Genomic DNA, 26,669 nt, shown 5'->3' with positions numbered 1-26,669 from the left:
AGCTGGCCTGTGCCAGATGATTTGGGCTTGGGCTAAGGGACTGTCTAATTGCAGTGTAGACTTTGGACTTGGACTGCAGCCCAAGCCCGAACGTCTACACCACAGTTAAACAGCCCTTTAGCCTGAGCCCCTTAGCCTGAGTCAGTTGTCTAATTTCTGTATAGACATACCCTACATGTTTTGTCAGGTTTTGGAAAAACTGTTCCTTGTTTGGTATTTACAGTAAAGCATAGAAACCGAATCGGGATTGGGGCTCCATTTTGCTGACTTTTGCCTAGAAATATATATTTTACGGATGTTACTAATAATGTTATCTACTAAATATATATTTAGTATTTTCTGATTTACTTTGCAGAGTGAAAATGTGAAGTTGATCACGAGGGAAAGAGATGAACTACAATCTATGTTGGATAGATTTGAAAAACACATGATAGAAATTCAATCCAATGTCAAATTACTGACTGCGGAAAGAGACAAATTAAATGTCCTTTATGAACAAGTAAGAAATTAAGGGCATGATCTAGTTGCCATTAAATTCATTGACTAACACTTCATAGTACTGTTTATTTAAAAAAAAAAAAAAAAAGCGGGGATTGAGGGATTTGGGGCCTCAACATGGTGGGAGCCTAGGAGCATAGCCCAACCAAGCTATAACTACTGTAGTAGGATTGCAAATTTAGGATTATTTGTTAATTGGGTAATTCCTGATTTTATTGCTTTGTAATAAATTGGTAACTTCAAAGAAATTCTAGTAGTGGCTACTGTGTCTTCCTGAATTCAGTTAGGGTATTTGCTGTGCAAATCTAATTTATATCTAATTTAGATACCACAGTGAGGAGTGTTGTAGAAAATCTTAAATTAGGTAGATAGGAGTTAAAATTGTAATCTGCTTTATTAGTGTCACAAGTTAATATGTAAACTAAGGCTATGTCTATACTTCTCTGTTGTTCGGACTACAGGGGTGTGAACAGCAGTGCACACCAAAGTTCTGTGCTGTAACTCCCCTGTGTAGGCGCCGTGGGAGCAAACTGAAAGGTTCCCAATCTTGTTAGCATCATAGTTCTCAAACAGGACTATGTTAACGTGAATTAGGAACCTTTTAGTTCGTGCCGGCCGAGTCCACATGAGGAAATTAGAACACAGCACTTTTGGTGCGCACTGCTGTTCATGCCCTGTATAGTCCAAACTGCAGGGCAGTGTAGACAAGCCTGAAGTCACCTAATATTTTAAATCCAGTTTTACAGCTTTAGCTGTTTTATAGAATCATACGACTGGAAGGGACCTTGAGAGGTCATCTAGTCCAGTTCCCTGCATTCATGGCAGGACTAAGTATTGTCTAGACCATTCCTGACAGGTATTTGTCTAACCTGCTCTTAAAAATCTCCAATGATGGAGATTCCACAACCTCTCTAGGCAATTTATTCCGGTGCTTAACCACCCTGACAGTTAGGAAGTTTTACCTAATGTCCAACCTAAACCTCGCTTGCTGCAATTTAAGCCTATTGCTTCTTGTCCTATCCTCAGAGGTTAAGAAGAGCAATTCTTCTCCCTCCTCCTTGTAACAACCTTTTATGTACTTTAAAACTGTTATCATGTCCCCTCTCAGTCTTCTCTTCTCCAGACTAAACAAACACAATTTTTTCAATCTTCCCTCATAGGTCATGTTGTCTAGACCTTTAATCATTTTTGTTGCTCTTCTCTGGACTTTCTCCAATTTGTCCACATCTTTCCTGAAATATGGCGCCCAGAACTGGACACAAAAATCCAGTTGTGGCCTAATCAGCGTGGAGTAGAGCGGAAGAATTACTTCTCATGTCTTGCTTACAACACTGGTGCTAATACATCCCAGAATGATGTTCGCTTTTTTTGCAACAGTGTTACACTGTTGACTCATATTTATGCTATGGTACTCTATGGGTTAGCATCCTCAAAAGAATGCTAACTTTAGAATCTTATGCCCTCAAATATATGACCTTTTAGGAAATTTTTGAAGCGACATATATTTTAGAACACTTTCAAATGATGCTTCTACAGTTACATATAGTATATTGTAACTTCTAATTCACAACTCTTTTCCTTTTGAAAAGTAATTAGTTAAGATGTACATACTGTACTTGGAATTTGGAAATAGAAAGGTTAGGAAGATAAGGGAGAGGTAGAATTCATGAGAAGGGGATGGGAGGATAGAAGCAGGAAAGGAAGGAGTAGGAAGTAATGAATGAGAATAGAAGGGGGGTTGGACATAAGGAAGAAGTAAGAAAGAAAAAGCATTAAGTGTATGTTGGGAAAATCAAGAATTCTTTGCCTTTGTACGACTTAAGGAGCATTTTCTGGATGTCTAGGAAACAACTAGAAAGAAATGCAGTATATCTAGTGTAATCAGAATGCTAAAAATCAGTTTGTCATTTTTCTTAACATTATATACAATGTACTATTTTGAATGTATGACTACTACTAAGCAGTACTCTTTTAAAGTCTCAGGATGAATTAAATAGGTTAAGAAGAGAGGCAAAGCATACTTTAGTTTCTCAAAGTCATGTGGAAGAGGAAAGAGACATTGCATTAGCTGACTTCAGAAGAATGATGGCAGAAAAAGAAAGTCTAAAGGAGAAACTAAAGGTGAGCATGTGTTAATATAAATTAATGCTTTTTATGTTAATCTGAGAATATCTACTCTTATGAATTCTGAGAGGGATTTATAATTTGTTGCTTATTTATGCAGTCATAATTATAACTAAGAGCATACAACTTCAATTTTCTTCTCTACTGAACACCACCACTAGATCGCTTGTATAGTCTGTGCAGAATTAATGAGCTTTCTGGAAATTCAACATTTTAAAATATTGCGCTTGTAAAATGATCATCTTATACATCAAAGAATGCATTTGTCAGGAGAAACTATGCATAGGATCAGTATGTATCTGTGCAATAAATATATGGATATAATGTTTCAATTACTCTTGCATGTTTCATTTTATTGGTGCAAAAAAAGCATTAAACCTATGCTCAGTAATGTTGGGGGTTTTTTTTTGTTTTTTTTTGTTAAGCCTCAAGTTATTTTAAGCACTGGACATGGAAATACAGCTACAAAAGCAGTGTCGCAGAAGGGGCTCTGTAAATACTAGATATTAAAAACTGCTCCACAGATATGTAAATAAAGTATATCCTTTCTGGTATTTTATTTGCTAGCTTGGGGCTAAACATTAGAGCCGATTTAATCATTTAATGTCTAGTGTTTAGATTCACTGTGAACATTCTGAAGCTTTAGTTCATTATAATGTTTTGTTTACTTCAATATGATATTCTTTGTGTGTTTTGCCTTGCAACCTGTCACTATGAACACCAAAAGTGAAATCTTGGCCCCATTGATGCCAATAGGAGTTTTACCATTGACTTAAATAGAACCAGGATTTCACTTCTATGTGGAAACATTTCTAACTTGATATTATACTTAGAGCTAAGGTTTTTTTGTTTTTTTTGAGTAATTGTTCATATAGATTCCAATCTTGGTGCAAGAATGGAATCTTTAAAATGGCAGTGTCTGGGAGGTTGGCCTGCACTTTGCATGACCCTCCTGCTTCCCACAGCGGAAGAGACAAAGGATGGTACGACTACAACCCATGCTTGGTTCTTTCTTATCACCTGTTGCTGCAAGACAGAATCCTATGGTATCCTTGTTCCTTGCTTAGCAAGAAACCAGTTAGTCTGCAAAGTTTTCAATTTTTGGTGGTTAAACTTTTTGATAGGTTTTCTTTGCCTCTTGGCTTTTTATTTATCTCAGGTAAAGAGCAATGACCGGTAGGCCCTGCAAATATGTGGATTTCTGTTTTATATCCATGGACCATGTTTGCGGATCGATGCGGATACAACTTTTTGTATCCGCACAGGGTTCTAAATACAGGAGCTCAAAGGCAGGGAAGCAGCTGTCTGTAGTTCATAGCCTGTGAGGCTGCTTCCCCACCTTCCAGCCCTATATTCCCTCTCTCCCTGTATACAGAGAAAGGGGAGGTGGATGGATCAAGACAGGCAGGAAAATCCCCTATGCTCCTATCTGTAGTTTAAGCAGCCAAGCAATGTAGGAAACTTCTCCCAACTTCATTGTCATATCAGGTCAATTGGAGAGGGAGGCAGCTGCTTCTGCAAAGTAAGTCAGTCTGGCTTCCTGACTTTGCAGAAGCAGCTGTCTCCCTCTCCAACTGACCTGTTACGGCACAAATTAATCATTGGCTGGGTAACTGGAGAACACCCCTCTTCTGCTCCCCTAACCCTTGCACCTCCCTCCTGTGCCCACCTGGGAAAAGTGACCTGAGTCACAGAATGCCTGCTGTCATTGCTCCTCTTTCCCTCCCCCATCCCCCCCTCAGCCCCCTAGGGGGCTGCAGAGGATGATCTGCCAAGCCAATAGGTGCCAGGGCTGAAATAAGGCATTGGTTGGCGGCCAGAGAGCATCTACACACACACACACAAATCATGGAGTGCCTGTTGTTGCTCTCCCCCGCCCCCACAGGCCCCTGGAGATACTGGAGAGACAGAAGCTGAATGCCAGAGCCATAGGTGAGGTTTGACGTCAGAAGTTGGAGGGAAGGGAGGCTGGAGCCAGAGTGGGTAGTAGGTGGAGTAGATATGGAAACAAGTCTGGAGTAGGGCCTGGAAGCAGGCTGGAGCAGGACAAGTGCAGCTGTGGGCATAGTACATGTTGAGGAACTGCAGATCTGCTCTGGGTGCCAGGCTTATGAGCAGGGTTGCTAAACCAGCAGCCAGTCAGGTGATTTGGCTACTCTGTCAGTTCCAAGGCAGTGCAGCTAGACTCATTGGTTGCCTAGCAGTGAAGTTAGTCAGGGAGCAGGCCAGTGGTTGGTCTGACCCCTGACAGCACCCCCTTCATTCAGGGTCACTTCCTAGGAATGCTGGGGCTGTGTTTCTTTGGTTAGGCAGGAAGGCACACAGGAGGTCTGGGATCTGGACATGTTCCACAGCTTCTTGTCTGCTCCTCCAGGACTTATCCCTCCCAGTCAATCAGATACTGGAGTCTTCCGCAGACTCAGTGAGAGTCCAGAATCTGCTGGTTCACATGTTCCTGTTGGCCCTTCTCAATTATTGACAGAGGAGGAGGAGTGTAGCGCGGGCAGAAATTCTGGATAAAGGTTTCAAGAGGGAGATGTAGAACATGGGGTGGATCTGAAGCAATTCTGGCAGCTGTAATCGAAAGATTACTTGGTTAAGTTGTTCTGTGTTCTCAAATGGCCACAAGTACTTGTGGTCCAGCTTCATGGATGGACGGCTATATTGCAGGTTTTGGGCAGTCAATCAAACCCTATCCCCTTTCATGAGATTGGGGGTTGGCTGATGGTATCAGCTGGCTAATGGCATGGTGCTTGTACACTGTCTTAGCCTCTTTTAACTGGTGCCTGAATTCTTGATGTACTTGGTTAATGTGCACAGTAAGGTCAGCGATGGCTGTTAAGGGTAAGGCAAGGGGATTTCAGGGTGCTGCCAAAGGTGGAACCCATAATTTATTAAGTGGGGGTCTTCTGAGGTGCAGTATGGGTGGAGTTGAAGGTGAATTCAACATGGGGAATGAATGCCAACCAGTCATCCTGGTGGTAATTTAGGAAGCAGCTTAGGTACTGCTCGAGGACTTGATTGACTCTCTCTGCCTGACTGTTGGTACTAGGGTAGTAAACGGTTGAGGTACAAGGTTGAATGGTCCGGAGGTACAGAAATTTCCATCAAAAGCAGGCAATAAACTGTGACCCCCGGTCAGATACTATGCTTGTGGGCAACCCATGAAAGTGAAAGTTATTGTCTTCAAACAGATGGGCTATTTTGTGGGCAGTGGGGAGGCTGTGACACAGTATAAAATGTGCCATCTTTGTCAGGAGATCAATGACCACTAGAATCCTTGGGAGGGCGGATGTTCCATGATGAAGTCCATCAACACAATGGCCCAAGACTGAGGCGGAATGGAAAAGGGCTGAAGAGTAGTTTCACATGGGATTTTGATCTGGGCACAGAGGTTACAGGACCAGATATAAGTTGCTGTTGAAGTGTGCAGGGCCAGCCACCAGAAACTCCTTGAGGGCTTGGGTGTTGAATTGACCAAAGTGACCTGCCAGAAGAGGATCATGACTGATTTGTAGAACTTGCAGCCTGGGTGAACCACTGGGTATGTAGATGTGCCCCTTATGATACAGAAAGGCAATCTGGGTGGTAGCATTGTCCAGGGCTTCGTGGATCTGAATTGTGAAGGGATCGTTAGGCAGCAGAGAACACATGGAGGGTAGCAGATTATGGACAGTGGTACTCAAAATGAAATTTGACGGTTTGAGGATCATGGATGAAACCCCTTGGTCAAGTTCACCGTACTCCCCATTCTGGGATAATACACCTTTCTTTGCATTCCTGGTTCTGTGACGGTAGGTCACCATCCGTCAAACCAAATAAAGAAGAGGGACCAGTGGGCCTGTTACTGTTTTAGGTGCCAGGCCTTCTTCAGGAATTCCAGGTTCTTGTGATCAGTGAGGACTTGGATTGGAAACCTGACATTCTCCAGGAGATGCCGCCATTCCTTGAAGGCTGCTTTGTTGGCCAGTAGCTTTTTATCAAGGATGTCATTGTTTTGTGGCACTGGTGTGAGCTTACAGTAAAAGGCTAAAGGGTGAAGCCTTAGCAAGAGGAGGAGCTGGCATTATTTTGGAAATCTCAAAACTGACCACAATCATCATTAAACTTGTCTGGAAGTGGGACCTTTGGCTCTTGGGAGGCTGGAGCCAGGGTGGATCCTGGGCTTGTAGGGCTGTTTTCTGCAGGGTGAACACTTGTGCTTGCATTGGCCCATCCACCAATTCCACCAGGGAAAAATTGGCCTGAGTGGGGTCTATGTCGGTGAGGTGGGCCTCATCTATGTATTGGGCTGTTCAAACTGTAACTGACTGGGGTCTGGGCAGTCAGGACTAATGGTTGAAATAAGAGTCCAGCCAATCAGTTAGAGCTTGGTCCAGGGGAGCAGAGTCCAGGAACAAGCTGAGGGTCAGAGGGACAGAAGCCGAATGCCAGAGCTGGAGGGGGAGCCGAGGATCAGTACCAGAGAGACAGAAGCTAAATGTCAGAGCCAGAAGGTAAACTAGACACATAAGCCAGAAGTGAAGCAGAGGATCGAAGTTGGAAGCCGGAGAGGAACAGGAGCAGGTTCAGAAACAAGGCTGGAACAGGACAGGAACTGGGAAGAAGCAGGGCCTGGAACCAGGCTGGACCAAGGTTTGGAAGCAGAAGCAGGGTAAGCACAGCTGCAGGCATGGTACATGTTGATACTCCTGGGGGCATTCTGAACCAAAAAATTAAAAATGCTGCACATAATATTTTAAAATTCTGCAAACTTCTGCAAATCTTATTTGTCAAATAAATGTGGAGCCTCCAGCATGGCATTAGGGAGCACAGGTCACTGGCTTCACAGAGGTGCGAGATCACTGTGCAGCTTCAACCCGCCACCTCTCCCCCACCCCCCCCGGGACATGGACTCAGCAGAAAGGCTGCACCCAGCCCTGACAGTGCAAGGATTGGGCCTGCTCCAGAAAAACCCCAGGGCCCTGCCCTCCTTGCCAGGTGCACCAGGTATGGGCAGGCAGGCTTATCAAGGCAGGATCCAAGTGTGGAGAGGCTTAGTATGGGGGGATGCAGGTATGGGTTGAGAGGATTCTGAGTGGGGCAGTCTGGGTTCAGGCAGCTCAGTGGGAGATCTGGATGCACAGGGGCTTGTTGGAGGGTTCTGGGTGCAACAGTAAGGGACTCTGCAGAGGGTCCAGGTGAAGGTGGTTGGGGCTCAACTGGGGGTGGGGAGTCTGGATGTGGGGGAATAGAGTTTGGAAGGGGGGGGTCTGGTTGTGGGGGGCATAGTTGGGGGGGTCCAGATGCTGGGGGAGTGGGGCTTAGTGGGGTGGGGATCCAGATGCGGGTGGCTTGTTGGGGTGGTCCAAGTGCAGGGGTGTGAGGCTTGGCAGGAGGGTCTGGGTATGAGGGGGTCTGCATGCACAGGGGTTAGGCAGATGGGGGAGCAGTGTACAGTGATCCCTCCCCCTTCAACTGAGGAGCGCCACCCCTCACCTCATTGGCTGGTGCAGTGGGAGTTGGAGAAGAAGCACTGTCAGGATCTATCAGGGTAATTGGAAGGTCATCTGGGTCACGTAGGGTACCACCTGTGTGTCCTCCACACTACTCATGCCAACCATGGCATACTGATCCCTTGAAGAGTAAATCCATACTCCAAAAAATTGGCTCAAACTGCGGCTTTCAGAACCAGATCCCCCATACCAAAGAAACAACTTCCATCTGTTTCAGCTCAACCCCGATTGGTATTGGGAAAGGAGGAATACAGTCGCACAAGCACTTTCCTTAAATACTCCATCCCCGCCATTTCATCCTCCTTGCCAGATGAAGTGGTCAACCCTCTGTCATCTGCCTTGGTAGAAGAGCTGAAGGTCTTTTAGGACTTTCTCTGTCACGTGGCAGAGACATTGAACATCTCCTTGGCAGTCATCCAGGAGAAGCAGCACAAATTGCTGGATATCCTACAACCTTTCTTGTTGAGACAACTCACCATGCCAAAGCCAGCTAAGTTTATCTGGCACACACCAGAACCTATTGTGAGTACATCAAAGGGGACAGACAGAGGAGGAATTAGGTCCATGAAAAGGGATTCAAGTACTTTTACCAATGTCCTCTCCAAGTATTGTTGTAGTTCAGGCAGTCCATGAGACAAGCAAGACCAGGCAAAGGTTTGACATCTTTGGGAGGAAAGCTTACTCTTCACCAATCCTCCAAGTGAAAATAATGAATTACAAGGTGCAACTATCCAAATATAGCTTCATGATGTCGGACAAACTGCCTGTAATTTTAAGGACAAGCTCTTCATAGATTACCTGGAGAAAATAAAATGTCTTATGGTAGCTTCCAGCCCTGACAGTACGCTGAGCAGCAATTAACACAGTTGATATGGCTCTCAGATAAACAGCCACTGCTGTAGCTGTGAGGAGGTCTTTTTAGTTGCAGGCATCAGGAATTCCACATGAAGTCCAGGTTACTATTGAGGACCTCCTCTATGGGGCAATGAGCTCAACATCATCATGGACAACACCCTACACACCTTAATAGTCAAGGGATTCAGTGAGATTCCTGGGCCTATAAGTTCTGCCCCCTAAGAGGAAGTTTCCCAGATAATAGCTACAGCAATACAGGCAGAGGCAACAGCCCCACTATTACTTGCAATAGTAATCCTTGTAGCCCCTGGGGAAGAGACAGCAAATCTGTGGTGGATGACCTTCTGCCTCCTCCTCAATTGTCCCACAATCCAGGGCTTCAAGAAAACATCAGTTTAGATGTACAAGGCGAGAGTTGTGCCAGACCATCTGTGGACCCTTCTTTTTCCATCCCTTCTTTGACACTCACCTGTCCTTTACTGAGAGGCGCGGTCAGGGATAATCTCAGACCAGTGGATCTCTAAGATCATCAGAAAGACACCTTTCTCCTGATCTCTCTTCAGGGACCCTTCTCATTAGAATCTGTTGAAGCAAGAGACAAAACTCCATGGTACAATTGGGAACAGTGGAGGAGGTGCCTCAGGAGTTAAGGGGCAAGGGATTCTGTTTCCACTTACTTCCTATTCCCAAAGAGGACAGAGGGTGGAGACTCATCCTCAATCTTCAGTGCCTTCATTCATTGCTCTGTCTCTCAGCCCCATGATCTGGTTTGTGGTTCTTGAACGTCCAAACCTACTTCCACATTTCTATGCATCCAGGTCACAGGAAGTATTAGTGGCTTCTGGTAGGAACCTCACATTATCAATACAGAGTTCTACCTTTCAGCCTCTCCACAGCACCACAAGTATTTACCAAGGTCCTAGCTGTGGTGGCCATGCATTTAAGATCACCAAGAATCCAGATATGCCCCTACCTGTATGACTGGCTGGTGCGAGGGAAATCCCCTTCAGCACGTGACAGATTCACTTCAGAAGATATCCCACCCTGGGGCTCAGAGTCATCAGGTAAAAATAGACACTGACCTCAACCCAGGGCACTGTTAAATTAAAAGTCAGCATGAACAAACCTCCCTCAAAAGAGGTTTCAGACTATGATAAACTTCATCAATCAACTCTGGTCCCACCCCAGCACTCAGGAGTGAGTTCCTGCCTCAAACTATGGAGGCATATGTCAGTGTGCATGTAGGTCATCCAGCATGCCAGACTTTATCTGAGGGTGAATGCGATCTGCATATCTGCCAAACAGACACAGGAAGAGGTACGTGTTTATAGTCCCTCTGGAAGTCTTTCTTCTTTAAACTGGCAGACAGATCCAACCCAGGTATGCAGCAGAAAGTCCTTTTCACAAACACCACCAACAAAGACTCTTGTCTTGAATGCCTTTATTCTAGGGTGGGAAATTGTCACAACCTTCCCCTTCCTGGGCATACACCTTGTTCAAAACTGGTGTTTCTGGATTACTAGTAATCCCTCTAAGCTTCCTCTCAGAACACTTTCCTGTGAATATTGGGCAATTCTGGCTGCTTTGCCTAACTCTGTTTCAAGGACCCTGCAGATCTCTTCAGACACCCACTGATTTACTATGCCTGGGACTTTGAGTTTGAAAAACCGGTATACTTTTATTTAACTAGAGTAACCATATCATAAACAGCAACTGCTTTCAGTATTCCTTCTACTTCTGCCTTTTAAAAGGAAAGCCTAATTTTATGAGAGCCCAGTAGTGCTTCTCTTCCTGATCACAATATAGTTCTCTGACCCCCTATATGATCCTGCTCCCCATCTCAGGAGCTAACCAACAGCCCTTCAAATTCAAAACTCCCAAAGTTCCAAACAAACAAACGGACCAGGTGGTGTTTCCATCCAAAAGTCCAAGCGTCTATACACCCAGCACCGTATGTTATTTTGGTGTTCATCCAACAACATACCCCACAGTACAATTTCACTTAGCATCAGTTATCCTATAACAACATATCATATCATATATACCAGTTCAAGTTAACATAATCCCTTCTCAACTGGAGACCACATATATCAATAGAAGGTACAGGAGAGAGGGTAGTCTCTTGAGACCACCCTCCTCTTAAACATTCTGGAGCTCAGGGTTGTGCTAATATGGCTTTCCTATCCCTAATTGAGTACCTGATGATTCATGTAGTCACAGATGATACCACAGTGATGCACTGCCTCACCTGGCATGGGGGAGCTAGATCTCCTCTCACCTCAACCCCTTTAGATTCATAGGTTATGTCTACCCTACGAAGTAGGGGTGTAATTTCCCCTGCTTGTGTACACATACTTACACTAGCTTGATAACAGCGGTGCAGCTACAGCATTACTGGTAGTGACTGGAAAGGCATGGCTGAGTCATGCCGAGTACAAACCCACCCAAAACCAGTAGGTAAGTACTTGGAATGGCTCATCTATGCCTCCACTACCGCTACCCATGCTAGTGTGGCTACGCTGCTATATATACTCATGCTACCTTGATGAGAGCTAGTGCAGGGATGTGTACTCAAGCAGGGGACTCAAACCCCTAGCTCGTAGTGTAGACGTAGCCATAAATTTGAAGGCCAGAAGGGACCACTGTGATAGTTTAGGCTGACCTTCATAACACAGGCCATAGAACTTCCCTGAACTAATACCTGTTTGAACTAGAGCATATCCTTTAGAAAACCATCAAGTCCTGATTTAAAAATTGCCATTGATAGAGAATCCACCACAAGCTGGGGTTACATTGTTCCAATGATTAATTACCCTCTCTGTTAAAAATTTGCACCTTATTTCTAGTCTGAATTTTTCTAGCTTCATAGAATATCAGGGTTGGAAGGGACCTCAGGAGGTCATCTAGTCCAACCCCCTGCTCAAAGCAGGACCAATTCCCAATTAAATCATCCCAGCCAGGGCTTTGTCAAGCCTGACCTTAAAAACTTCTAAGGAAGGAGATTCTACCACCTCCCTAGGTAACGCATTCCAGTGTTTCACCACCCTCCTAGTGAAAAAGTTTTTCCTAATATCCAATCTAAACCTCGCCCACTGCAACTTGAGACCATTGTTCCTTGTTCTGCCATCTGCTACCACTGAGAACAGTCTAGATCCATCCTCTTTGGAACCCCTTTCAGGTAGTTGAAAGCAGCTATCAAATCCCCCCTCATTCTTCTCTTCCGCAGACTAAACAATCCCTCAGCCTCTCCTCATAACTCATGTGTTCCAGTCCCCTGATCATTTTTGTTGCCCTCTGCTGGACGTTTTCCAATTTTTCCACATCCTTCTTGTAGTGTGGGGCCCAAAACTGGACACAGTACTCCAGATGAGGCCTCACCAATGTCGAATAGAGGGGAACGATCACGTCCCTCGATGTGCTGGCAATGCCCCTACTTATACATCCCAAAATGCCATTGGCCTTCTTGGCAACAACGGCACACTGTTGACTTATATCCAGCTTCTCGTCCACTGTAACCCCTAGATCCTTTTCTGCAGAACGGCTGCCGAGCCATTCAGTCCCTAGTCTGTAGCGGTGCATGGGATTCTTCCGTCCTAAGTGCAGGACTCTGCACTTGTCCTTGTTGAACCTCATCAGATTTCTTTTGGCCCAATCCCTAATTTGTCTAGGTCCCTTTGTATCCTATCCCTACCCTTCAGCGTATTTACGTCTCCTCCCAGTTTAGTGTCATCGGCAAACTTGCTGAGGGTGCAATCCACACCATCTTCCAGATCATTAATGAAGATTTTGAACAAAACCGGCCCCAGGACCGACCCTTGGGGTACTCCGCTTGATACCGGCTGCCAACTAGACATGGAGCCATTGATCACTACCCGTTGAGCCCGACAGTCTAGCCAGCTTTCTATCCACCTTATTGTCCATTCATCCAGCCCATACTTCTTTAACTTACTGGCAAGAATACTGTGGGAGACCATGTCAAAAGCTTTGCTAAAGTCAAGGAACAACACGTCCACTGCTGTCCCCTCATCCACAGAGACACTTATCTTGTCCTAGAAGGCAATTAGATTAGTCACGCATGACTTGCCCTTGGTGAATCCATGCTGACTGTTCCTGATCACTTTCCTCTCCTCTAAGTGCTTCAGAATTGATTCCTTGAGGACCTGCTCCATGACTTTTCCAGGGACTGAGGTGAGGCTGACTGGCCTGTAGTTTCCAGGATCCTCCTCCTTTCCTTTTTTAAAGATGGGCACTACATTAGCCTTTTTCCAGTCATCCGGGACCTCCTCTGATAGCCATGAGTTTTCAAAGATAATGGCCAATGGCTCTGCAATCACATCCGCCAACTCCTTTAGCACTCTCGGATGCAGCACATCCGGGCCCATGGACTTGTGCTCGTCCAACTTTTCTAAATAGTCCCAAACCACTTCTTTCTTCACAGAGGGCTGGTCACCTCCTCCCCATGCTGTGCTGCCCAGTGCAGCAGTCTGGGAGCTGATCTTGTTCGTGAAGACAGAAGCAAAAAAAGCATTGAGTACATTAGCTTTTTCCACATCCTCCGTCACTAGGTTGACTCCCTCATTCAGTAAGAGGCCCACAGTTCCTTGACTTTCTTCTTGTTGCTAACATACCTGAAGAAACCCTTCTTGTTACTCTTAACATCTCTTGCTAGCTGCAACTCCAAGTGTGATTTGGCCTTCCTGATTTCACTCCTGCATGCCCGAGCAGTATATTTATACTCTTCCCTGGTCTTTTGTCCAATCTTCCACTTGTAAGCTTTTTTGTGTTTAAGATCAGCAAGGATTTCGCTGTTAAGCCAAGCTGGTCGCCTGCCATATTTACTATTCTTTCTACACATCGGGATGGTTTGTCCCTGTAACCTCAATAAGGATTCTTTAAAATACAGCCAGCTCTCCTGGACTCCTTTCCCCCTCATGTTATTCTCCCAGGGGATCCTGCCCATCAATTCCCTGAGGTTGTCAAAATCTGCTTTTCTGAAGTCCAGGGTCCGTATTCTGCTGCTCTCCTTTCTTCCCTGTGTCAGGATCCTGAACTCGACCATCTCATGGTCACTGCCTCCCAGGTTCCCATACACTTTTGCTTCCTCTACTAATTCTTCCTGGTTTGTGAGCAGCAGGTCAAGAGCAGCTCTGCTCCTAGTTGGTTCCTCCAGCATTTGCACCAGGAAATTGTCCCCTACACTTTCCAAAAACTTCTTGGATTGTGCACCGCTGTATTGCTCTCCCAGCAGATATCAGGGTGATTGAAATCTCCCATGAGAACCAGGGCCTGCGATCTAGTAACTTCCGTTAGTTGCCGGAAGAAAGCCTCGTCCACCTCATCCCCCTGATCCGGTGGTCTATAGCAGACTCCCACCACGACATCACCCTTGTTGCTCATGCTTCTAAACTTAATCCAGAGACACTCAGGTTTTTCAGCAGTTTCATACTGGAGCTCTGAGCAGTCATACTGCTCTCTTACATACACTGCAACTCCCCCACCTTTTCTGCCCTGTCTGTCCTTCCTGAACAGTTTATACAACTTCCAGCTGTTGGATCATGTTATACCTTTGTCTGCTAGACTGAAGAGTCCATTATCAAATATTTGTTCCCTATGTAGGTACTTATAGACTGTGACCAAGTCTCTCTCCTTTATCTTCTTTGAGTTCCTTGAATCTCTTTGCTTAACAATCACTGTAAGGCATGTTTTCCAATTCTTTAGTCCCAAGTGGCTTCCCCAAAATGAGAAAAGCAGCAGCAGCAAGGGATGGAAGGAGTCTGGTTTGGGTATACCATTTATACAAAGCAAGTCTGTGAAGAAGGGGAAATCAGACCAGAGCCACTGCTCTCTTGATAAAGAGAAATGTACGAACCATTATCCACAGGTTTCTGAGGAAGTGCACAAGCTTGTCTAATGAAATCACAATACTCATATATAGAAATCAGAAGGTAGATAAAGGTGCTTTAACAGCAAATAATGGTGCAATGCTGAACTGGGGAAAGATCAGTTTGATTTGTAAGCAGACCTTAAGCTTCAAGCTTCCAAGGTTGTGTTTGTAACAAATGAAAACAGATTTTAAAAATTACTTTAAACCTTGACAATGCCTTTTAGAAAATAGCTTTTAATTCTGATGTCTTACCTTACCATATCTGGCATTGCTTTGGTTTTGTAATCTCTCTATAGCAACCCACCAGAGATTATTTCATAAGGGAAAAGGAAATTTACTTTTTCTGTTAAATTCTTCCAATGGTTGAATCATACAGAGATTTAAAGACATCTCACAAAATCATGAGAAACGTATTGTACCTATGTTATTGTTTGTTCAGGTCTTGAAGCTCTGGAGTTCGTTGTTCTTTGCTCCAATCATGTTGCAGTGGGGGAGGTTTAGATTGGATATTAGGAAAAACTTTTTCACTAAGAGGGTGGTGAAACACTGGAATGAGTTACCTAGGGAGGTGGTAGAATCTCCTTCCTTAGAGGTTTTTAAGGTCAGGCTTGACAAAGCCCTGGCTGGGATGATTTAACTGGGAATTGGTCCTGCTTTGAGCAGGGGGTTGGACTAGATGACCTTCTGGGGTCCCTTCCAACCCTGATATTCTATGATTCTATGTACATATGAAGATAAGGCTTTTTTTCTTTTAGAACTTTATATTATGCAAAGAGCATCGCCATCTTAAGTCATACTCCAGTCTAAAAAATTACTTACAGTTACAAGTAATTCTGTATTTCTTTTCCATGTCAGGTCCAGCAGGAGGCAACTGCCTTTGAGAAATCAAAGATGGAGCGTAACATCACAGAACTGGAAAACACGATTTGTGGGGTAAGTAACATGTTAGTGAGTAAACTTCTAACAGAAGTTCTTTCTCACCCAAGTGGCTTTTTAAAACCCTTATATTTTCTTTTAAGTAAAATCATTCCACTGTAATTCCACAACTTCTTTGTTTTTTTTTTTTAATTACAGTTTGAAACACAGCAGTTTGAACTGAAGAGTACAATCTCTGTACTGAAAGAAAGAATAAACTCTCTGGAAGATGAATTAAAATCAAAGTCTTATAAACTTGCCCAGACATCTGATAACTCTTCACAATTTAAAGCTGAGTTATGCTCACTTCAGTAAGTTTAGCTTAAAATTTTGTGTCCAGTTATAGCAGTTAACATACAATTTTGTCATAGGTTAACATGACAGAGATAGATAACTCATGGTAACACTTTCATAAAATGTTTTTCAAATATCCTGCTATTGTTTGTCTTGCACTGACAAGAAAACACTAGTAGGAAAAGGTACTCTAGATTCTCTTGGGCTACCAGTGTAGTTGTATAGTGAGCAAATATAATAATATTTTTAAAGTGCCAATTGCAAATGAAAGATAATCTTATTGCCAACACGAAAAGACACAAACTCCTGAAGCTGTGAAAATCTTTGTACAGAGTCAATCACTTGTTATACTAAGTTAGAGTAACGAAAATACCAAAACTGAAAAGTTCACTAAGTTATAGTGAAGGTTGCTAGGTGCAATTTGAGAAGAAATGCTACTAAACGCATTTGTTAAGTTTTTAAAAAAAAAGTTTTAAAATTTCTATAATGGGGTAATTTCCCCCATCTACGTGTGTTACTCTGCCTGTACTTTGGAGTTCCAATCTCAAGTCTATAAACAAGGCAGTAGTCAGGGTTGATCTCTTAAAATTTTCCTGCCCTCAGAATTATTTCATTTTTTCCCAACAACTGTGTTCCCTAGGTATGATCATGGAGGAAAATGAAGTTTCTAACAGATGCTGCACATGCATTTCCTTAGGGTGGAGATGAAAGCCCTCACAGACTGGAACATTGGGCCTGGATTATGCCACTTTCAGACTGGTGTAACTCTTTAGATTTCACTGAAATCTAATTTTATGTCTGCAGTTTTGACAAATTTGGCCTTACTTACTAATCTCCCAGAGAGCCAGTCTATATTGACAAGTGACTAGGCTTATTGTTCTAAAATTTCCCTCATGTCATTGTTTTGACTACACTCATACTCCCACTATAGGTACTACTGATTTAGCTGGAGTATAAGATAAGTCAATACTCTGATAACTGCCTGGGGCCCTGTTTGCAGTAGTGCTTTCAATGTTGCTACCATTGGAGCAGAGCCCAGACAAGCTGAGGCAGCTGGGATGTTATTGACCATTGGGAGAGCAGCACTAGACCTGTAAGAAGTGGGGGGTTTTACCCATGAAAACTTATGCCCAAATAAATCTGTTAGTCTTTAAGGTGCCACCAGACTCCTTGTTGTTTTTGTGGATACAGAATAACACAGCTACCCCTCTGATACTAGAGCTGTGGCCATCTGGAGCTCAGGAGCAGAGTCTTCTCATGTCCCCTCATGCTATCCTTAAGCCTATTGAGGCTAGCAGGAGCATGGTGAGCTATTTAGGCTTGTCTGGGATGGGAGCTCCCTTTGAGTGTCTGGAGGTTGTGTTGGAATAACAGGAGGGCTTAGAGGTTGTGGGGGGTAGACAAAGTGTTAATGTGGGACCATGAGGGGAATAGGAGTATATCAGCGGACACAGAAGGAGACTACTGGGGAGCTGGAGCTTGTTTTGAGTAGAATTGTGGAACTGGGATATTTTCTTGGGAGGAGGGGCCTGGGGTAGATTAAATGTTGCAAAGGGGGATATTTTGTGGAAGAGGAAAATGTGGTGTGTTGGGCAATGGTCTTTGTGGGAGTAGTCGGGGCATGTGGGAGGGAATGAAGATGTTATGTGGAAGGCAGGGCAGTTGGGATATTTGGAGGAGGATCCAGAAGATGGAATGGGAGTCGGAGAGACATAGACAGCTGAAGCTCAGGAATAGACTCTTTGGGGCCTGTTATAGCTTATGTTTATTTAAATATTACTTTTGCATCCCACACCTTGTGCTGAATTAGGCTTTTTTTTCTCAGTATGTTAAACTTTCTACTTTATTATGTGTGCAGAAAAATTGCAAGTTACAAAAACATCTTTGTTTTCTTAAATCTTTTCTTAAATGATGAAAATATTAATGATGTAAAATGTTCTCAGCCTACTTATAAAGCTCTCATTTTCTCATCCCCAAGTCAAAGCGAGGCCTCAGACTTATTTTAGACTGCCAAATCTCAAAAAGTACATAAAGATAAAGTTTCATATGTTTACCCTATCTTTTGTTATCCATTCCCAAACTCAACTATTGGTTCACTGCCCCTGGGTTAAAGGGTGACTATTTCCACATGGTCATTCATCACAGTCACCAAATGTCCTTAAGGTTTGTAGTAGCAAGTGTGCATTATCAGTTTATGCTCCGTTCTTTTGGTCTATTATCAGCCCCCTGAGTCTTCACAAAGTGCAGTCGGTAGGGGCGGCACATCACAGGAAGACAAAAATCCAGGTCTGTCTATATCTGGATGATTGGTTGGTCTTAGGTCATTCCAGACAGCAAGTGAAGGAAGCCATCGAGAAGATCTGATCCCTATTTTGTTTGTTTGGCCTGATGATCAACAAAGACAAATCAGTTCTTCTCCGTGTACAGAGAATTGAATTTATAAGAGTTCTTCTTGACTTGACATCAGGAAGAGCTTATTTGCCTCAGGCCAAATTTCAAGCAATATTCAACATTTGCAAAGAATTAAAGTTATATCTTTGTACAATAGAAAGGAACTGCCTGAAACTTCTAGGTCACATGGCAGCTTGCGTATAATACATGCACAATTCACCTCAGAGTCCTGCAGAAGTTGTTGAAGTGTGTCTCTCATCATCTACTCAAAATGCAGACTCAACTGTTCCTGCAACTATTCTGTCTTGCCTGGACTGGTGAATGGACCCTGCCAGTGTATGTAGTGGAGTTCCATTTGCTCCAATTCTGCCTTGTGTGACCTTAGTCACAGATGCTTCGTTCCTCAGTTGGGGAGCACATCTAGGGAGCTTTCAGACACAAGGTCTGTAGACTGATCAGGACCTCTTTCTACAGATCAACGTCAGGTAGCTCTGAGTTATTTGTCTGGCCTGTCAAGTGTTCCTGCCCATATTGCAGGCTGTTCTATACAAGTGCTCACATACAACATTGTTGCAATGGTTTACCTCAACAAACAGGGAAATCCCTTTGGCAAGAAATACTGAAGCTCTGTCCCTTTGCATCGAGAACAAGATTACCCTCAAAGCATCTCATCTTCCTGGATCTCAGAACTTTCCAGCAGACCATCTCAGCAGGTCATTCAGCGGAGATCATGAATGGTCCCTCAGACCCAATTTAGCAAAGTCAATTTTTTTGGTATACCAGAAATGGACCTGTTCAACACTTGACTGAACAGGAAGTGTCACTAGTTTTATTCAAGGACAAGTCTCAGCCCAGGGTCCATTTTGGACACCTTTGTGGTCTCCTAGAAGGGAAAACTTATTTATGCTTTCCCCAATCCCTATGCTGCTGAGAGTCCTGGGCCAACTCAGACAAGATCATGCTGTTCTAATTTTGATCACGGTAGCCTGGCTTTTTCAGCACTGATTCTCGGACACGTTGAAGCTGTCCATTTGAGATCCCATTACCATTCCCCGGATTCTGGACATAATTTTACAGGGCCAGGCTCTGTATCCCAACTCTCTTAGCCTCCTGTGGAGTCAATAATGGAGCACCCAAGCAATGAGGTGTATTTTATCTGTTCTGCTGCAGTGGAGAGCATTTGTCTGAACAGCAGAAAGCCTTCCACCTGATACACTTATCTCATGGAATAAAAGAGGTTTTTTGTGTTCCCAGAAGAAAGATACCTCTCCATCACTGGCTCCTATTCAGTGTATTCTGGATTACCTTCTTCACTTACAGGAAAAAAGTGTCTCAGTCAGTTCCCTCAGGGTTTATCTGACTGTTATCTCTGCATTTCACTCTTCTACAGATGGGAGATCTGTTCTCCAGCCCTGTGACTATTAGGTTTTTGAAGGGTTTGAACAGGCTTTTCCCACCTGTTAGGGACCCAGCTCCACCCTGGGATCTATATTTGGTTCTCTCTGTTTTAATGGAACCCTCTTTCAAACCTATAGCTACATGCTCATTGTCTCATCTCTGGATGAAGGTGGCATTCCTGGTAGCTATTACTTCAACCGGAAGAGTTGCAGAACTTCAGGCTGACCCTCGTTATACGGTATCTTACTAGGACAAAGTTGGTTTGTATCCACATCCCAAATTTCTCACTAGTGGTTTCAGATGTTTATTTGAATCAGACTATAATACTTGCCAACTATTTTTTCTGAAACCTCACACAAAAATAAGAAAAATCTCTATACTTTGGACATTCGCAGGGCTTTGGCTTTCTACCTGGATGGGACTAAAGAGTTTAGGACATCTCTTCAGTTATTCATATCCTTTGCTGATAGGATGAAAAGAAAAACCATTATTTCAGAATATCTTTTCCTAGATCTCCTCCTGAATTTGTCTGTGCTATGAGATTGCCAACATTTAATTACCTCAAAGAGCTTTAGTGCACTCTCTAAGCTCAGGCACATTCAGCTGCTTTCCTGAGTTATGTTTCCATGAGTGGTGTTTGCAGGGCTGCCACTTGTCATCTGTTCATACGCTCACTGCTCATTATGCTTTCTCCCAGGCCTTGAGGGATGATGCTATATTTGGGAGAGTGGTGCTGCAGTCTTTGTTGAGGTAAACTCTGATTCCCTGCTCCATCTGGGACTGTTTGTATGTCACCTGAAGTGGAATGGAAATGTGCAAGCACTCAAAGAAAATATGGTTACATACCTGTTTGCTGTGTTCTTCAAGATGTGTTGCATTTGTCCATTCCATACTCCTCCCACCTTCCCCCTACACTGGAGTCACAGCAAGCACTGGCTTCTGGTGTGGAGGAACTGAGTGGGGATCAAGGCATCTCCACTCCTTTATACACTGGGCTAACAGCATGAGCATATGGAGGGTGCATGTGCTGCCTTAACCAGTACTGCTATGGGAAAAAGTTTTCTGGCTCCCGTTCCTGGGCATGCAGGCACCTGAAGTGGAAGGCAACACATCTTGAAGAACAACAGTTGCGGAACAAATATGTAATCTTTTTTTAAATGAAATTATCTGGGGAAAAAAATTCCATGTAGAATTACGCAGAGAAATTTTAAACAAATTGCTCACTCAGATCAAAAGGTCAGAGGAGTGTATGAAAATAAGACTTACAATAGAACACTCGATCTAGCTTTTAACTATAAAGTCAGTACCGTGCTTCTGTGACGTATTACTAACATGACCATTTGGAAACTGGTCCCTAGCGCATTTAGTGGTGGTTCAGACAGCTGACCCCACCGCCTTGCTTTCAATTTCTCCTCCAGATATCTGTGGCTCCTCATTGCAAAGAGGAGACTGGATGCCATTAAAAACAGATGAAAATGAAGAGGATATCTCCTGCTTGACACAGGAGCCACCCTCCAGGATTGTGCCACAAGCAGAATGGTTAAAAATCACTAAATACTTCCCCAGTACTAGTATTCTATCTAAGCAAGTGCTGTAGTTGCATAGAGTTGCTTGGTACAAACAGAGAGGGATGTGTATACAGGTCACTGTTAAACTGGTAAAGTTTTGAGAATGCCTGTACTGGTAGATAATTTTCTTGAAAATCTTCAGAAAGTAAAATGTGCTTGTCAATAAAACAGTGAGAGAAGTCCTCATTGAGGTGAAAAATTCTTGTTTAATAAATTCCGCATAATTATAACTGAAAATGGTATAACTGCTTTTTATGGAGAGGGTAAGATCAATACGGATATTGTAAATCTTTCAGCCTATAGTACAAATTTAAATGTGTCAGTTATTACTGCATCAATCAAGATTTTGTTCTGCTCAATGTTGGCTTACAGCAATGTCTTTCTACAAAACAAATACTATAGACTTATTTTTTTTTTAAATAAAGAAAAGCTCCTGTTGACGTCAGTGGGATTTCTAGTTGCTGCTCTACTTTCAAAATCAGGCCACTTATTTTTTTCCTCTTGCAAAACTGGCATTTTGGTTTTATTATTTGCATTTGTTCTGGTTTATTAAGATGATGAAAATAACTTTGGCTGATCAAAACAATCCCACAAAGCGATGCTCTTAGATAATCCTTTCAGTTTCTCTAATTCTTTGATAGTTTGATCAAAGAATGTATCTGAAAGATTAAAGTCTTGTGTTTTCCACTGACTGTTGATTTCTCAGGCTATTAAATGAACAACTACATCGGTCCCTTGAAGATCTTCAGCACCAATCCTCTCTTAAAAAGGATGAACTTCAATCAGCTCAAGAGGAAATTGCAAAGCTAGAGGAGAAAATAGGTAATCACTTCATTTTCTTTTTTGCATTGATTTTCTATATTTAAACCAACAAAAACACCCATTTCTTCTCTTACAGATAGGTTAAACCATAAGAGCTCTTCACAGGATGAGACCGTGAATGTGCTCAGAAGTACCATTAGTGTCCTGGATAAGGAAAAGGACAGTCTTCAGGAAACTGTAGATGAAAAGACAGAAAGAATTGCATGTTTAGATGACAACTTAGCTAACAAGGTATGTACACTAACTACTTAGTGTATTGCACTTGATTAGTAACTTCCATCTGAGGATCTCACAGCGGTACACAAAAATTAGGGCAAGATTTTGTTGTGATGCAGAAGGCCTTTGTATTGCTTAGGCCCTGTGTTTAAAGATTTAAGTGGCGCCTAAGCTCTTGCACTACCAGTGATAGAACCTGCATCTACTGACTCCCAGTCATTTATCTTAACTGCTAGATATCCTTCTTCTACAAACTTCAAATTAGTCCTAAGTTTCATTTTTATTGTAAGAAGTTTGGAAATTTGAACATTTAAAAAACCCAGTTACCTATTGCTGAATAGTAAATTAAAGCTTTTATAAATGCTACTTTAAAGTAAATTATGCCCAGTTTGAATTATTCTGGGTATTTTGCAGCATAATATGTAATATAAATTTCATATTTATTTCACAGGAAAAAACAATTGCTAATTTCAGACTAACTCTGTCAGAACTGGAGTCTTCCGTAAAGTAAGTAATCACTGAGATGATTTTCTGTTGGTTTTATTTTCCTAAGATCAATGTCGTCTTCAGAATAAAAGCACTAGCTGCCAGGCTCTTATTGTATTTTTGGTGACATATACTTAATTATATATGGTATCAAACAGGGCAGTATGATTTACATTGTGGAAAAAATATATCTCGTTGCAGAAGACACTTCCCCTCAAATACTGTAGATGTGGGGCTAGTGGATGGTGAGGATTAAAAGTGGCAATAGCAATTGTTTATCTGGGTAATTAAACTTCTGTGCATTTAATTTTTCTATAAGTAGCACTTAACTTGCACTTCTAAGGGCTTGTCTACACTACCCGCTGGATCGGCAGACAGCGATCGATCCAGCGGGGGTCGATTTATCGCGTCTAGTATAGACGTGATAAATCTACCGCTGAGCGCTCCCGTCGATTCCGGTACTCCACCAGAATGAGAAGCGCAAGCGGAGTCAACTGGAGGGCGTCAGGGGTCGACTTACCACAGTGAAGACACCGTGGTTAGTAGATCTAAGTACGTTGACTTCAACTACGCTCTTCACGTAGCTGAAGTTGCGTATCTTAGATCAACCCTGTGTGGTAGTGTAGACAAGCCCTAAGTTACAGTGACTTTGTAAACATGGGGTTGTGCTGTTCTATATTCCCCCTTAGTTGTAAGTGTTGTTCAGATATCACGAGGGGGCATAATTTGGCCTGCAGACTCTCCATTATTGGTGACGTAATTAATTCTGCCTTCCTAAATTACTTGTACAGTTTTAGTTACATTGAATATCCCTCCTTACTACTGGTATAGAATTGCTATGTAGTGTTGTGTGCTGTTAAACAGTTGATCTGTTCTATCCCAGTAGTGACTGCATTTCAATGTTGGATGAATGATTTCTGTATCTACAGTTTGTAAAGTGATTTGGGATCCTTTTGGATGGAAGTTACTGTAGAAATTAGTGATAGTCCTGAACCATAAAGCTTGGATCCAGAGCCAGATTTTCCCAAATCACAGGGATGTTTGGATGTAGGTTTTGGTTTGTTCCTTTATAGAGGTACCAAAGTTTGGTACCAGATCTGAACTTCCCCATAGATCAAGTATATTTTGATATGTGGGTCTGTTCAGGCCCATATCTGATAGAAATATCAAATGTTGTTGTTGTTTACTGATAATGTTGGCCTTATTAGCACTTGAGTGATCAGTCTGCCAGCCATTAGGCCACGGAAGATACATAGGAGAGGAATGATCCAACTTAAACTGTTATTCCCCATTCACTGTATTTACTACTTCATAAATAAAACTTCTCATGTTTAGTCGTATGGTTGATCTATTGCACTGAACAAACTCCTGTGTTCTACTTGAACCTTCACAAACCTGTACTCCATAAAGAGAGCATAACTTAACTCAGTTTTGTTTTGACTTTTATCTTCATTATATTGGGTTTGAACTCCTACTGGGTGGGTTTGTGGGGCTATCAGTTAGAAACGTTCTCTTTATCTAAAACTACTCAAGATAGCCATCAGGCCATTTTTACAAAGTCACTTTTTAAGGTAAAACTGCAGCATTAGAGCATAACAACTGCACATCTAGTTGATAGAATGCAGAGTACAGTGTGCTTAGATGGAAGCAGATAGTTAGTAGGGAGACCTGAGGATATGACTATCTATTTAAGCATACATGGAACACTTGCAAAATAATTGAGGCACCTTACTGGATGCCTAAGCTTTAGAGTGCTTTTAAATAAACAATCATTACTAATGTATGCAAATACCTCTATATGTTCCCCATTTCATACAAATCAAATTACTGAGCTATTTAATTTATTATTTTCAAAATTCATTCTTTATTTCTGTTGTCCGTAAAGTTTTACATATTTAAACTAATGTCCACAAAATCCACAAGCAATTGTGATAAAATATATAAAGTATTGAAAACTATAAAACAATATGGAACAATGTAAATCATATTGAACTATTGTAATTACATCATTATGTCTAATTCACCAACAATTCAATTCATAACCTCCTCTGGAAAATAGAAGTCCAAATAAATATTAAAAGGCTGCCAATCTTTGTTTGTCAGAAACCTTTAATAGAATTTATTGCCTTGTGTTTTTCTTCACTTCTTTGTTATCTTCTCATATTTAAGGAAATCTCTTGCTGAGTCTGTTCTTCTCAAATAATGTCAAAATAGCTCTTATATGTTATAAAACTGGTAATAATGCAGATAGAAAATGTTTTTCTCCAAAATATAATAGCATAGAGATTACCATTTTGAATCTAGTGCCTTAGTGTTTTACAGATCTGTTTTAAACCATGCAACTCTCCCCCAATCAGCAGGGCATATATGTCTGACAATTCCTGGGGGCTCCCAGGGTTGTGAGGCACCTCTCAACCATCTGTCTTTAGTGTGAGGAAGCTTTGTTTGTGCCTGTCATGAGTTAGCTCCCCAGCTCCTCCAGCCATTTGCAACACAAACATTCCCCTCTAGGCCTTGCTGGCCCCACTGTCACCCTCTAGGTTAGCGATTGACATACCCTATCCTTGAGTCCGCTGAGTGTCATCCTGGAGTGTCTCACCCCGATCCATGGGACACTTGCAGTATTCACAGATTTGCTGCTTCCAAAGAAACAGTAGTCCCCAGGTTACCAGTTCTACCTCAGATCACCACTCGGCTTAACACACAGAATTTATGTATGTTTATAATGAAATCAAGTATAAGTTTAATTAACAGAGCATAGAGATTCAAGTAATAGCAAGTAGTAGTATTGGAAACAATTGTTTACATATAAAATAGAATCATAACATGCATTCTAGATCCTAAACTTAATTCACTAGATACTTTTATGTCTTGCAAGGATTTTGGGTGAGCCAAACTCTACAACGCTTTACAGACAGGTTAGGCTATGACTCTTCTTTCATCAGACAGATGCACTGTCAGCTTACCTGCTTGGTGAAGGATTTCATTGTGTTTCTTTGCCCTTTCCCCACACCCTGAAGATATACCAGTCCCATCTGTTGTTTTATTCATAAACAGGACACCCCCTGCTGTTTGTGTCATCTTGTAGACTTCCTGTCTTGTAGATTTAGCCTGTGGCTCAGTACACAAATAGGCATAACTCTGAGGCATAAAATACGCAAATGACCAGACAGGGCGATAGGTGTCTGCTATCTCCTGCCTGAAAGGAACTTTTCCAAGGTATGTCACTTCCTGGTGATCTCCCTTAACTCCAAGACCTTAAGACCATAATTTTCTGTATAGATGCATAACTCAAATATTATATGCACACACATTTCACGATGATTATGTCAACCAGTGGGCTACTGGCTCTTGCTAGAAATCTTACATGCCTCCCTTCGGTGAATTATTGTGCATACATCTGACCCAGGGAATCACTGTAAAACCCTATGAGCCCCCTATGCACTCTGCCAGTTGGCATCAAGGGGTCCCTACAGATGAGTTCCAAAGACAAGTAAACTACCTTCTTTGTTTCTTTTTCTGATATAGGCTTCAGCTGATCCTTTTTTAGTTGTCACCTTTCAGACATTTCTTCAGTTAACTGCTGACATTTTTTTTTTAAAGGTTAAACATTTTATTTGAAGGTCAGCTTAACTGGAGTTTTGGTGCATTGGTATATGAAACATCTGTGGAGAAAAGCTATATATATATAAGTATGTGTATGTGTGTATGTGCTTATGTAGG

General features: G+C 42.5%; 1 protein-coding gene across 6 annotated transcripts in view; it reads left to right on the top strand.

The window, feature by feature from the left end:
• The window catches only part of CEP135 (centrosomal protein 135), a 108,861-nt gene that overhangs the window by 43,123 nt on the left and 39,069 nt on the right, over nt 1–26,669 (top strand). For all 6 annotated transcript variants that reach the window (XM_073341982.1, XM_073341978.1, XM_073341980.1 and 3 more), the window contains 7 exons: nt 356–499; nt 2,476–2,619; nt 15,712–15,789; nt 15,931–16,082; nt 22,129–22,244; nt 22,321–22,475; nt 22,912–22,967. In XM_073341982.1, coding sequence (XP_073198083.1) covers nt 356–499; nt 2,476–2,619; nt 15,712–15,789; nt 15,931–16,082; nt 22,129–22,244; nt 22,321–22,475; nt 22,912–22,967 — 845 coding nt within the window. The remainder of the gene's footprint in view (nt 1–355; nt 500–2,475; nt 2,620–15,711; nt 15,790–15,930; nt 16,083–22,128; nt 22,245–22,320; nt 22,476–22,911; nt 22,968–26,669) is intronic.

This window comes from Lepidochelys kempii, chromosome 4, assembly GCF_965140265.1.
Source record: "Lepidochelys kempii isolate rLepKem1 chromosome 4, rLepKem1.hap2, whole genome shotgun sequence".
In the NCBI taxonomy this organism is placed as follows: domain Eukaryota; kingdom Metazoa; phylum Chordata; order Testudines; family Cheloniidae; genus Lepidochelys; species Lepidochelys kempii.
Note: the sequence above shows the minus strand (reverse complement) of the source record. Positions and strands in the feature narration are given on the sequence as shown.